Below are 12,120 nucleotides of genomic sequence, written 5' to 3' on the forward strand. Positions count from 1 at the left end.
ACAAGATAGGGGTAAGGGATTAGGAGGCCCAAACTATTATGTATAAAATAAACAAGATAAAAGGATACATTGTATAGCACAGGGGATGTAGCCAATATGTCATAACAACTGTAAATGGAGTATAAACTATAAAAATATAGAATCACTCTTTGTACACTAAAACTAGGATAATGTTGTAAATCAGCTATACTTCAATTTAAAAAAGAAGATACTCTTGGCAATTTAAGTTGGCTAATTGAGAGAATGGGGTGGGGGGTACTTTAACTAGATAAGGAAGACAGTAAGGTGAGTTTTGTTTGGTCCAACCACAAGTTCAATTTTTAATATATGGAGGTATCTCGAAGGCTGTCCAGAAAAAAATATCAGGGTTCTAGATACTGGATTGAGTAAAAAGAGTGGAGAATATCTAAGGCCTTGGTAACAGAGATCACCAAATTAATAATGGTCTTTTGTTTTCCTTCTGATCAGAAATTTTAAGTTCATCTAAAAGTATCTACTTTGCTCTCAATGAATGCTGTCACTTGTTATCTGATTTAACTGGTAAATTTTAATTTAACTTATACTCTCAATAAATAACTCAGAAGCACAAAACTAATAGCAGAGTCACACTTTGATAAGATAATGTTTATTTAGTAATGTCCAACAGGTAGCGAAAGTAAAAAAGAATATTTTTAAAAATGTATAATTTATATTTATATAAATACTTTAAAGGAGAAAAGTTGAACACATAGGGTGACAATAGAAGAATGTATACATTTAAGTTTGCAGTCTATCTTATAGCCTGACAAGTTAGATAAACATATGTAGATGCATATATCTTGTTCATGAGTTTGCCTAACTAAGACCCAAGGATAAGTTTGGGGCATCTGCACAATAATTCCGAACCCCCATGGAGTTTGTGGTATTTCACCACTGCAGTCATGTCGATTTTGTTTTTCTTTTTCAAAATTCCACTACCAGCATATTTGAAAGTTATCAAAAGTTGTGATCAGGTGCTTTGGGCCTCAGTTTATTCATTGGTCAGGTAAGAGGAACCCTGCTGATGTGTTCTGCTTCTTCTGAATTAAAAAATTAGTGATCCCCAGGAACCTCCAGACACATACAAATGTCTGAGGGCTGAGAGAGGCTGGTCATCTCTGTATAAGGGTAATTTTCTGTTTAGCTTCTTTCTTTCGGAAAGGAGTCAACTTGTCTGAAATGGAGCCAGTTTATGACACCAGTGCACTTAATTAATAAGCTTCCATTTTCGTAGATATAGCTTGTTTCCCATGTACACAGAAAACAGATTTCACGTTGGAGAACTATATGTTTCATCAGATCTCAGAATTTAAAGTTGAGAGTTGAGTCACTGAAAAAGAGGGCTCCACAGAGAACCCCTAGGTCAATCCTCAATCTTTGGTGAAATACTTATATGACAATACTCTCAGTATAACCTTGGACTTCACTATGTCATTCACTACAGTGACCTTTTCTTGAAATTTCACAAGTGTATAACAAAATGAGCACAATGTGATACTGTTTACACAGATGTGTATCTGATTTCTGAAATTTATAGAAGTTTTCACATGTAGTAAATGTGTAGTAAATGTGAGTAGTAAACATGTAAAAGAAAAAGTCATTCCTAAGTATTCTCCTGAGCTTACCTTGATTCCAGGTTTACAGTTAATCATATCCTTCATGAAAAAAAAAAGACAGATATAACTGACCTCGTATGACCACAGAAAATACATGAGACTCCGAGGAGGATAATAATTCTTCATAATTTTCCTTATAATCATTTGATGGTGGGTGGCTGCAGTTTGCCTCTGTAGGTGAGCTTCTCAAGGGACATGTTACATCTTCCCTCTGCTGGTGTTTGGCTTTAAGTCTTAGAGGAAAGACGAGTTGCTGTGAGGACAGTTGTTGTGACAGGTGCAGGTCCCGATGGCCATCACTGGCTTCTTGAGGATCTGCCCTGGGGAGCACTGGAACTCCACCTGGATGGTTTTGGTGTTGTGGGGAGTGCAGCATCGGCCATCACTACAGATCCCACAGAACCTGGGCTTGTAGGTGTGCAGGCTCGTGCAGTTCTCAAACTGCAGGTGGATGGCTTTGAGTGACTTGATGCTACGGAGACACTTTTTTCCTTTCTAAGAAAGAAGAAAAGGAATGATGCGTGAAATGGCCATCTTTCCCCTGAGGGACCCATCTAGGCATATGGAATAACTTGCTAGTTGCCTACCCAATATCTGTTGCTCTTTCTTCTTTGCTAACAGAATGTTAATTTTGTTCTAACAATGTGCTCCACTACAAGTATTGTTTCCCCCAGAATACCTGGGAGCTTGTGACAAAGTTCTGGGCCACGATACATAAACCAAGAGATTCTGGGAAATTCTTTGCCCTTCAGATAGTACAATTCTTAACTGCTTCCTGTATTGGTCTGCATTCCTACCTAGAATGTGGAAACCGTGCCTAATTGTCTATAACCATCTTTTGACCAAGCGACATAAGCATGAGGGTGAAAGCATATGCATGATAAAGAAAGTTTCTTTTTCAAGCCATCATAAGAAAACTAGCATTAGTTTTCATCCAATACATTCTTTAGGTGTTATAAAGAGAAATGGAATAAATATGGCATCACTGGAAGCCTATTAATGTTTCAAATTTTTCAGACATTAACTCACTTAACCTTATTAGCAACATTCACTCATACAAGGAGCAATTATTCATGTAAAGAGCAGTTGTCCAAGTTTTATAGATGAGTAAATGGAGTTTCAGAAGGCTGAAGTGATCAGAAGACAACTAGTAACTGAATTTGTCTGACACAAAGCTCATTTTTTCTGCTGATATTACACTGTGACCTCAGAAAAGTCTAAGACAGTGGGATTTAAGGTTATTTTCCATGAAGGCACGGTAAGTAGGGAATTTATCCAACATTCCATTAGTAATTACTGATGAAGAACCCCAATACTGATAATGCAGTAAGACACTGATTATATGTTAATTTCCCACCTAGATTTCTTTGCCTAATTTGTCACAATTCTCCACTGCTTTTCACCTTTTTAGGCACAGTCCATAGACTGTGGAGTGATGAGACTTGGAATTCTCTGAAATCAGTAACTCTAAAGCTTTAAGAGTACATGAAAATGTACTAAACACACATTGCTAAAACACACATTGTTGGGTCTTAAACCCAGGGTTTTTATTCAGTAGATCTGATGTGGATCGCCATAATTTGAAATTCTAAAAAGTTCTTAGATGATGCTGCTGGTCTGGGGACCACACTTACAGAAGCACTGTTTCATATTTAAGAATCTTTCAGTGACAAAGAAGTAATGATTACTGGGCTAGCATTTCCCTAGATTCTGAGCACATTTCTAGACTTCTAATGAAATATATACATATACTATAAATAAATATCTTAAATATAATATCTCCTAATATTAAACTGGGTACAAGATTATATTTTCTATAAGAAAAAAATATAAATTCTGGAAAAATAAACAGCAGTAAAAGCAAAATGTTAAAGCCATGGCACGGAAAAGCCTTATGTAATAAAGTACTATATTCTTGACAGTACTTAAAGGCTCTTGCTTTTTCTTTGTTGATATTTAATACTTAGTGTATGTTTCTGCCAATATAAACCGAAAGGCACAAGGTCTGCAACATCTGTGTGTGTGTGTGAGTAAGTGAGTAAGTAAGGCAGGTGTGGTCCTTACTCTGTTGCTCCTTTCAGACTAAACCTAAAGGGTAAAGACAACTGGGCTCAGAAATGATCTTTCTAAAATCAAGCATGCTGGATCATTGAGTAACCGTGTTTTTCCAGCATGAAATGAGATTTGCCAGACTTTTGAGTAAGTGAGAGAGAGAGAGAGATGAAGGGACAGAAACAGAGGAAGGTGTTTCTAGGTGTTCTTTCTAAACTGGTAGAAGAAGCATAAAGTTAGAATGGATCTTAAAAAGTCAGAGAGTTAAGTAGCCATATAACAATGCAACCACTAGAGACTCTTATTTTACCAATAACAGAAATAATGGTTAATATCAAGTAATGATATGTATATTAATACAGTAATCTATGCTTCCCAGGTGGTGCTAGTGGTAAAGAGTCCGCCTGCAATGCAGGAGATGTAACAGCCCCAGGGTTTGATCCCTGGGTAGGGAAGATTCCCTAGAGGAGGAAATGGCAACCCACTCCAGTATTCTTAGACAATCCCAAGGACAGAGGAACCCAGTGGGCTACAGTCCATGGGTCGCAAAGAGTCAGATTCAACTGAGCATCTGAGCGCCAGGGCAACAATCTATGCCCAGCACTTTGCAAATTCATGGAATTTAATCTTCATGACAACTCTGAGTAAGGAACTGTAGCTACTGTTAATGTCTCTGTTATGTAAGGGAAGGAACTGAGGCTTAAAGGTTAAGAAAATCACCCAAGTCCCACAGCTAGCTCATATGAGAAGCCAGGATTTAAAGTCAGGCTGTCTGGCTCCAGAGTTGCGCTCTTAAGCATGAGATGATATTGCCTCAGTGGAGAGATATGTAAATCTTTCATTGCTAGGGACTGCTTTATTTTGGCTTTAGGTTTGTACAAGGGTCCATCAACTAGTTTGATTTGAGTATTGCATTTATCTGATCTCGGGTTCTGCTAACAAGGATGTGATGTCATCAGGAACCAATCAGAGCTTCTGAACTGCATGCCTTCTGCTCAGCATTAACACACTGAGTTGATATCATTCCAGCAAAAAAGGAAAACAATGTGCTATTTTATTTGGCACAAATCACCTCTTCCTGGAAAATGTACTGGTGGCACTAGGCTTTTTGAAAGACTGAAAATAATTCCCAGACACCCATTCATTTATTCATCCACAGTTGTTTATCAAGCACACAGTACGTTCCAGGTAGGATGTGGAGGACGGAGGGATTTGGAAGGCAGATGTGGTCCCTACTCTGTTGCTCCTTTCAGACTAAACCTAAAGGGTGAAGACAACTGGGCTCAGAAATGACCTTTCTAAAATCAAGCATGCTGGATCATTGAGTAACTGTGTTTTTCCAGCATGAAATGAGATTTGCCAGACTTTTCTCAATTGGGGACAGTACTGGAGTTGTCCAACCTCTCCCTCTTTTTTTCTTTTTTTTTGTTGGCACCACGTGGCATGTAGATCTTAGTTCCTGACCCGGGATTGAATCTGTGCCCCCTGTAATGGAAGCATGGAGTCTTAACCACTGGACCACTGGGATGTTCCTGACCTCGCCCACTTTACCTGCTGTGAGTTGCTTAGGATATTTCAATACATTAAAGAGAAAAAAAAAAAAAAAGGTAAACTCCTCTATCTTCTACTGGAGCTGACTGCAGAGTCAACTGACATCACAGAGACTTGCTAAGGCACAGGGCCGAATGAGCAAAGCCACCTCCTCTGTCACGGGAGGCTTCCCCCAGGCTTGTACCTTGTCTGTCGGCTGCCTGTGCTCTTGGTCACAGGGCCGCACCATGCAGAGCCGGGTCTGCTTCACCATTTCACAATGAGGATTCCTGTTGGTAACTCGGGTGGAAAGACCCATGCCACAGCTCTTGGAACATGCACTCCACTCTGTGGTCTGTTCGATGCAGTTGATACTGGAGTCCGAGGCTGCAACTCCTAGAGCGGCCTCTGGCCTGTAGGCTATGGGATTTTGGAATAAAGAGAGCACTACTGAGTGAAACATGGGGGTGGCAGAGTGGTCCTTTCAACCATTATTAGAAAAAGCATCTCATCCAATCAGGTACCTGCTCATCTCAGGGGCTTTCAGGGGACAGACCTGGAACTCTGTATTTATAAGCCCCAAACAGGTAGCACAATGCCTAGCACACAGTTGACCTTCAAGAAATCTTTGTGGAATGACTGTCCCATTTGTTCATGAGAACTTTAGGAGAACCTGTCTTTGAGAAGCTTAGTAGTTTTAAGAATATAGCACCGTATAGCATCAACAACCATTCCATAAACTGTACGGAAATCACATGATTTCAACATGTGATTTTTGTCTAGAAAGATGATCAGTCAAAAACTGTAATTGGATGAGAAAGTAGAACCAACCAACTCAAAACAGCGATGAAAGTAAAACTCTGCCTTAGGGAGGTGCAACTGGTTGTCTGGGTTGTGGGATACAGTCACTTTCAGACAGGTCAGTCTCAATACTTAATATGCTGGGCACATCTCCTCCTTTACATGGCAATTTTCCTATCTGTAAGCCATGGCTGATAATTCCTCACTTCAGAAAGACTGTAAGTTCTGTGTCCTGCCAGTGTAAATAATCTGGCTGACTAATGGCTTTTAAAATATTCTCTACTGGATCTTGAATTTCTGCTCTTCTTTTGGAAAAAAAAAAAAAAGGTCATTTCCTTTAAGAGCCAAAACAAAAGGAAAAGCAAACGAAGATCCTAAAGTGTCACTTGATCCTTCCTGCGGCATCTAGAAAGGTGGCATTTCTCTGTGACACTTGTCCGGGGATGGCATTCCTTAGGGGAGATAGTCTTAAGAGTGCATAGGTAGTTGACAGAATCCAGAAAAGAAAGAGCTATCACCAGACCCTTTGCAAATGACCTAAAAGGCATTCCCTTTGAATTGATAGCCTTCCCCATTGGCTCATATGATAAAAAATCTTCCTGCAATGTTGGAAACCTGGGTTCAGTCCCTGGGTCAGGAAGATCCCCTGGGGAAGGGACTGGATAACCGCTCCCATAGTCTTGGCTGGAGAATTCCATGGACAGAGGAGCCTGGAGAGCTACAGTCCATGGGGCTGCAAAGAGTTGGACATGACTGAGTGACTCACATAAATTGACTCTTGCCATAAATATAGAAGCTATATCAATTGTGTGTTTTGCATAAAGTTGCCAAAACATACCTTTGCAAGGTTAATAAGGGTTAAGTGAGATAGACTAAAATATAAATAGTAGTCATGTAACAAGACTACAAAAATCACTCCTATGACTCAAAAGAACCACTGAACACGACTCTTCTTCAGGAGAGACTGTGCGCATACTTCCATAACTTGGCTGGGATTCCCACACGTGCTGTGTCTAATCTCCGTGGGCCAGCTGGACTCCACGAATGAATGGCCAGAAACTGAAGCTGGTTTCTCACTGCAAATCCCAAAGAGCACACGTCCTTCCTGCCTGCATGTCCTCCCGTGCTGGGACTGTTAAATTCAGCTATGTGGAATTTCTCACCTGGAAGGGTCTGGAGGCCCCCCAATGGCCCCATCTCTTTGGTGTCACAGATCCACTTTTCGCAGCACTCCCCCGGCACTTTAACTTTTCTGGGAGCTGGGCAGTCGGGCTGGGGCAGTAGCAAGTCCTCTTCACAGCGGGGCACACAGCCAACCTGTCCATCTTGGCAGGCGCACTGGTATTTGCAACTTGGCTGGAAGGTCTCCCCACTCTGGTAGATGACTCCATCGAACACACAGTTGTCTCCTTCTACCGCTAGAATCATGAGGAAGAAGAGCAGAGAGGGAAGAGGCTTCCCTGGTGGCTCAGACAGTAAAACACCTGCCTGCAATGCAGGAGATCTGAGTTCGATCCCTGGGTTGGGAAGGTCCCCTGGAGAAGGAAATGGCTACCCCACTCCGGTACTATTGCCTGGGAAATCCCATGGACAGAGGAGCTTGGCGGGCTACAGTGATTATTAATGGAGTGGTGAAGAGTCTTGGGGAAGAAGAGCAGAGAGGGAAGGGGAGAGAGAGAGAAAAAAAAAAGAACAGGATGCACTGGAGAAGCTATAGAAGATGCACAGCACATGTTCCAAACCCCATTCATTCTTTCTCTAGTTGAAGGCATCTGGTTGCTGATCTGTCACCAGTAGAGAGATGTCCTCATGGAGCTTCCCAGAGGAAGAAGAGACACTCAAGAGCACCCAGTCCTGCCATTCATGTTACGGATGAAGGAAGAGGGGCCAGACCATGAAGTGACACTCCCAAGGTCACACAGCTTTTGCTCCCAATGAAAAGGTCGTTTTGCAAGAACTCCTTAGATTCTCCTATTCCAGGAGCTCAGAATTTAAAAGAAAAACAGAGCTCTTCAGTCTCCAAACAGGTTAACTGGGCAAACTGGGAAGGGCTTCAGATTCTTTGGCATCCCAGTGCAATATATCATCGCTAGTTTAGAAAAGAAGCTAAAAGACTATCCCAAGCCCCCTCATCCAGGGAGGTGGGGACAGCCTCCAACTAAATGGTACACCAGGTGGGAAACCGACTGGTTGAGTTTCACCAGCTTGATTTTACTCACAACTCATACAGGGGTTCCATAGGTCCCAGGAGAGTAGGGGCTGCTTTGGCTCAAATGGGACAATTACAGGTGTGAAAACAAACCTGAATGGCTACAATTGGGGGAACTCTGAGCCTGTGAGTAAGCCCAAGTTTCCATCACCCCCCAAGTGTCCCCTGGAAACGTGGATAGGAAATGACTTCACTGGCCCTTAACTCTGCTCTGCTCCCAGTTTATTTGGATTCTTCTCTAGGGAGGCAAGTGACCAACGCTTCTCACCTCCACGGGAGGGCAGGTTTCCTTCCAGCTTCTGGCTCTCCTCCAAACCCCACGCGACCCCAGACCATCCCTGGCACAGGCGCTCCATAAACATCAACTAGGGCATCACTATGAGTATTTGCGCACCACCCTCTGGGAACAAAGGGAAGAGGAGAGGAAAGAGGGGACAGCTCCGCTATCGAGAGACAGGAGATCAGGTGGCGGGGTGGGGGCAGGTTTACCCATGCAGATGCCAGTCTGGGCGCTGGGGTCCGCTCTGCGGTCGCAGAAGAGGCCGCGGCTCTCCTCGCATGGCAGCAGCACCGAGCAGCTCTCGCCGCGCTGGCGAGCGCACACGAGGCAGCAGGAGCAGTCGTCCAGCACCGCTCTCACCCCGGGGGCGCAGGTCGGCGGCTTTGGGGGGCACGTGGCCGGGCACGAAGCGGGGCAACGCTCAGCCGCAGCGACCTGAGGGCGGGAAACACCAGAAGGAGAAACTTCTCAGGGATGCTGGAAAGCCGAGTGAGCCAGAGATCGAGCAGGGGCTTTGCTCAGAAAGTAACCAGAGGCACCTGGTGAGTGCGCCACTCACCTGTCCCAGGAGATGGAGGAGCAGGAAAGCCAGGCAGAGGTACTGCTTGGGCAGACCGAGACTCGGGCTCTGCGCACCCTGCATGTTCAAGCTTTCCCCTGTCGCTCTCATAGGCCTTTTCCAGGTCGGAGATTGGCTCCGCTCGCCCCGCTCCAGGTCGGGCTCGCCCGGGGCCAGCGCCACAGCGCAGGTTTTATAGCGCGCTCCTGGGACGCGCACAAGCCGGTTGGCTGCAGCTCAGGCAGGAGGCGGGGGGACCGGCGGGGTGGGGAATGGAACGAACCCCGGGGTTGCCATAGCAATTGGCTGTGGGTGCCGCTCTCCTTTGGGCGCGGCCCTGGGGCCTGCGTGTGCCTGTGTGTGGCGACTGGCTTTTCCCAGAGCTCCGGGCGGGGCTGGGTGGAGGCCCGGGGCCAGGACCCAGAGCTCGCCGAGCGCGTGGGAAGGAAACGCCCGTTTCCTCCTGGAAGCTGCTGCGCCTTCCCCCAGGACTAAGACACCGCCACTCCCCATCACGCTTCTCCGCCTGGCCGTTCCCAGCCGGGTTGCAAACGTGGGGCTCCCTTAAAGGGTGTCTGATGTTTGCGACCATCTGTGGGGGGTTGGCGAGAGGCCCAGGAGTTTAGTCATAAAGGAAGCACATGCAGGTTTGTCACTGTTTAGGGCACGCTCGCTCTGAGTGTGGAGAGCTGGGGAGTGGGGGAGGGAGGAAAGGGGAAACAGAGAAGGGAGAAAGTAGTTGGGGGGTGGGGGTAGAAAGTAGAAGTCTTAAAGTTAGGATGGGGGGATGCTACTGGCCAAAAGGCAAAGTTTTTGTTGTTGTTTTTAATTTTTATTTGTTTGGCTGTAACAGATCATTGGTGCAGCTTGGGGTATCTTACATTGTGGCATGTGGGATCTAGTTCACGGGGACCAGGGTTCAAAGCCCCAGCCCCAGAGAGTTAGTCACCGGACCACTACGGAAGTCCCAAGGTAGAGTTCTTTTGACTCTAATCATTTCAACCTGCTGATTCTTAAACCCCCCAATCTGCAGGTTTGGTAGAAATACAAGTAAAACATAATGGAATGAAAATATGAGAGCCTGAGGTACATAAAAAATGTCCTTTCTTGTAGAGAAAAACCTTCAAACACCTGTGGTACGATGCCCCCCATGAAAGGGCACCTGTCAGAATGTAAGAGCCTCTGAGGGTGTTTAAGATGGCTTGAGCTCAGGCCCTGTCAAAACCTCAGCAAATTAAGGAAGGACTGGGAAAAGTACTTCCTTTCCTGAGCTGGCATTCCAGCACATCAAATCCTTCTTCCACCTGGCACCTACTTTCAAAAAATTCAAAAAATGACTGCTGGGAAACTCTTGTCATCTCTCAGGAGAAAGAACAGTTTGCTCCGAAGGTAACAGTGCTGGACGGCTTTCAAAAAAATCTCTGTCCTGTATTTCAGCTTTGCTGCTGCCTCTGGGATCACTGTGTCCACCTCCCTTGGGGCAGCCCTGTTGGAAAGCCACTTTTCAGGAAAATTATACTGGCTTGTGATGGAACTTTAGGCTTTGAAAGGAAGCAAATTTCCTCCACATCATCCATCTCCAGCATGAAGGAAATCAAAGGGAGCTTGTGTAAGGGGCCAGGTCTGCCCCTGCCACACCTACCTCCCAGGATGAAACCATCCCCAGACCCTTCAGAGTAATTCTCTGGACAGCTTAAGACTGCTATTACCTACTTCGGAGCCTCCATGAATTTCGCTTTCTTTGAGGAAATGCAGACTGATTAGGAAAGCTTGGTGAGAGGCTGCACCATTAATTTGTGACACGTCGGGGACACTCAGTACACTCTTCAAGTTGATGGGCCTCATGAGTCATCTGGCATACCGATGCTTCCACGTGGCTGTACATCACAGTTAACCAGGGTGTATTTTGAAAGAGGTATATTTTTGTTTATAATGATTTTTAAAAATTGAAGTATAGTCAGTTTACCCTGTTGTGATAGCGTCAAGTGTACAACAAAGTGATTCAGCCATATGTATGTATATATTTATATGTATTTATATATACATTATATTTATATATATGTGTGTGTATATATATTATCTTTCATATTCTTTTCCCTTATAGGTTATCACAAGATATTAAGTATAGTTGCTTGTGTTATACAGTAGGTCTTTGTTGTTTATTTGTTTTATACGTATAGTGTATATACGTTAATCCTAGCCTCCTCATTTATCCATCCCCCACCCCCTTTCCTCTTTGGTAACCATAAGTTTGTTTTCTGTGTCTGTGAGTCTCTGCTTTGCATATACGTTCATTCATATCTTTTTTTTTTTTTAGCGTCCACATTTAAACAATATCATATGACACCTGTCTTGTTGTCTGGCTTGCTTCACTTAATACAATGATCTCTAGGTGCATCCATGTTGCTACACATGGCGTGATTTCATTATTTTTATGGCTGAGTAATATTCCATTGTATATGAAAAATATAGATTCTTGGACCCCACCCTCAACTCACTCAAGTTGGATTTTCTGGTGAAGGCTCTTGGTAGACAGCATTTCAATGTATTGAATACTTGGAAATGGGAACTGGCTTTGGGAAAACTTGATATGGAACAAGCAGGAGTACACCAACCAGGAGGCAGGAATACTGGCTAAATTTTCAATGTATGAATTGACAAAACAAGGAGAAATTGGCAGCGCTAAGATTGGGCTGACTCTTCTTGGAAAGGGGGAGGTTGCGAAGAGAAATGTAACTGTAGGACAAGGAAGATGTCAAGTCATTGCTAATGTGTGCTACAGTTCATGTCTCTTGATTGCTGCAGGTGATAAAAACCAAACGAGCTAGTTTCAGAAAGACAAATTTATGAGGCAGAGCCTGTGGTATTTCACATAAAAACGACATGGAAACGGTGCTGCTAAACCTCAGAGACAACTAAGATCAAGGCCTCAGAGCTATGAGGACTCCATCCTTCTATCTAAAATTTCCTTCTCTTCGTGTCAGCTTTTCAGTCTGTCCCACTGCGGACCAGCTTCTAACATTTAAGAAAAGTGTCACCCTTAAGTCTTCCCTAA

At 44.0% G+C, this 12,120-nt stretch overlaps 1 protein-coding gene across 1 annotated transcript; it reads right to left on the bottom strand.

Annotated features, from left to right (window-relative positions):
• Window positions 1–597: 597 nt before the first annotated feature.
• Window positions 598–9,307, bottom strand: CCN3 (cellular communication network factor 3). Its single transcript, XM_040262008.1, has 5 exons — window positions 9,066–9,307; window positions 8,716–8,941; window positions 7,181–7,435; window positions 5,422–5,636; window positions 598–2,129 (listed from the first exon to the last, which is right to left on the bottom strand). The coding sequence occupies exons 1-5, from the start codon at window positions 9,174–9,176 to the stop codon at window positions 1,869–1,871; spliced, it is 1,068 nt and encodes a 355-aa protein (XP_040117942.1). The 5' UTR covers window positions 9,177–9,307; the 3' UTR covers window positions 598–1,868.
• Between the last annotated feature and the right edge of the window lie 2,813 nt (window positions 9,308–12,120).

This window comes from Oryx dammah, unplaced genomic scaffold (assembly GCF_014754425.2).
Source record: "Oryx dammah isolate SB20612 unplaced genomic scaffold, SCBI_Odam_1.1 HiC_scaffold_19, whole genome shotgun sequence".
In the NCBI taxonomy this organism is placed as follows: Eukaryota; Metazoa; Chordata; class Mammalia; order Artiodactyla; family Bovidae; genus Oryx; species Oryx dammah.

Excerpts from the sequence above, each read along its gene's own strand:
- CCN3 (XM_040262008.1), bottom strand. The coding sequence starts at position 9,176 with ATGAGAGCGACAGGGGAAAGCTTGAACATGCAGGGTGCGCAGAGCCCG. Across the intron at positions 7,436-8,715 it reads CCAGACTGGCATCTGCATGG|CGGTAGAAGGAGACAACTGT; the intron begins GTAAACCTGCCC and ends TCATGATTCTAG. Across the intron at positions 5,637-7,180 it reads GGGCCTCCAGACCCTTCCAG|CCTACAGGCCAGAGGCCGCT; the intron begins GTGAGAAATTCC and ends AAAATCCCATAG.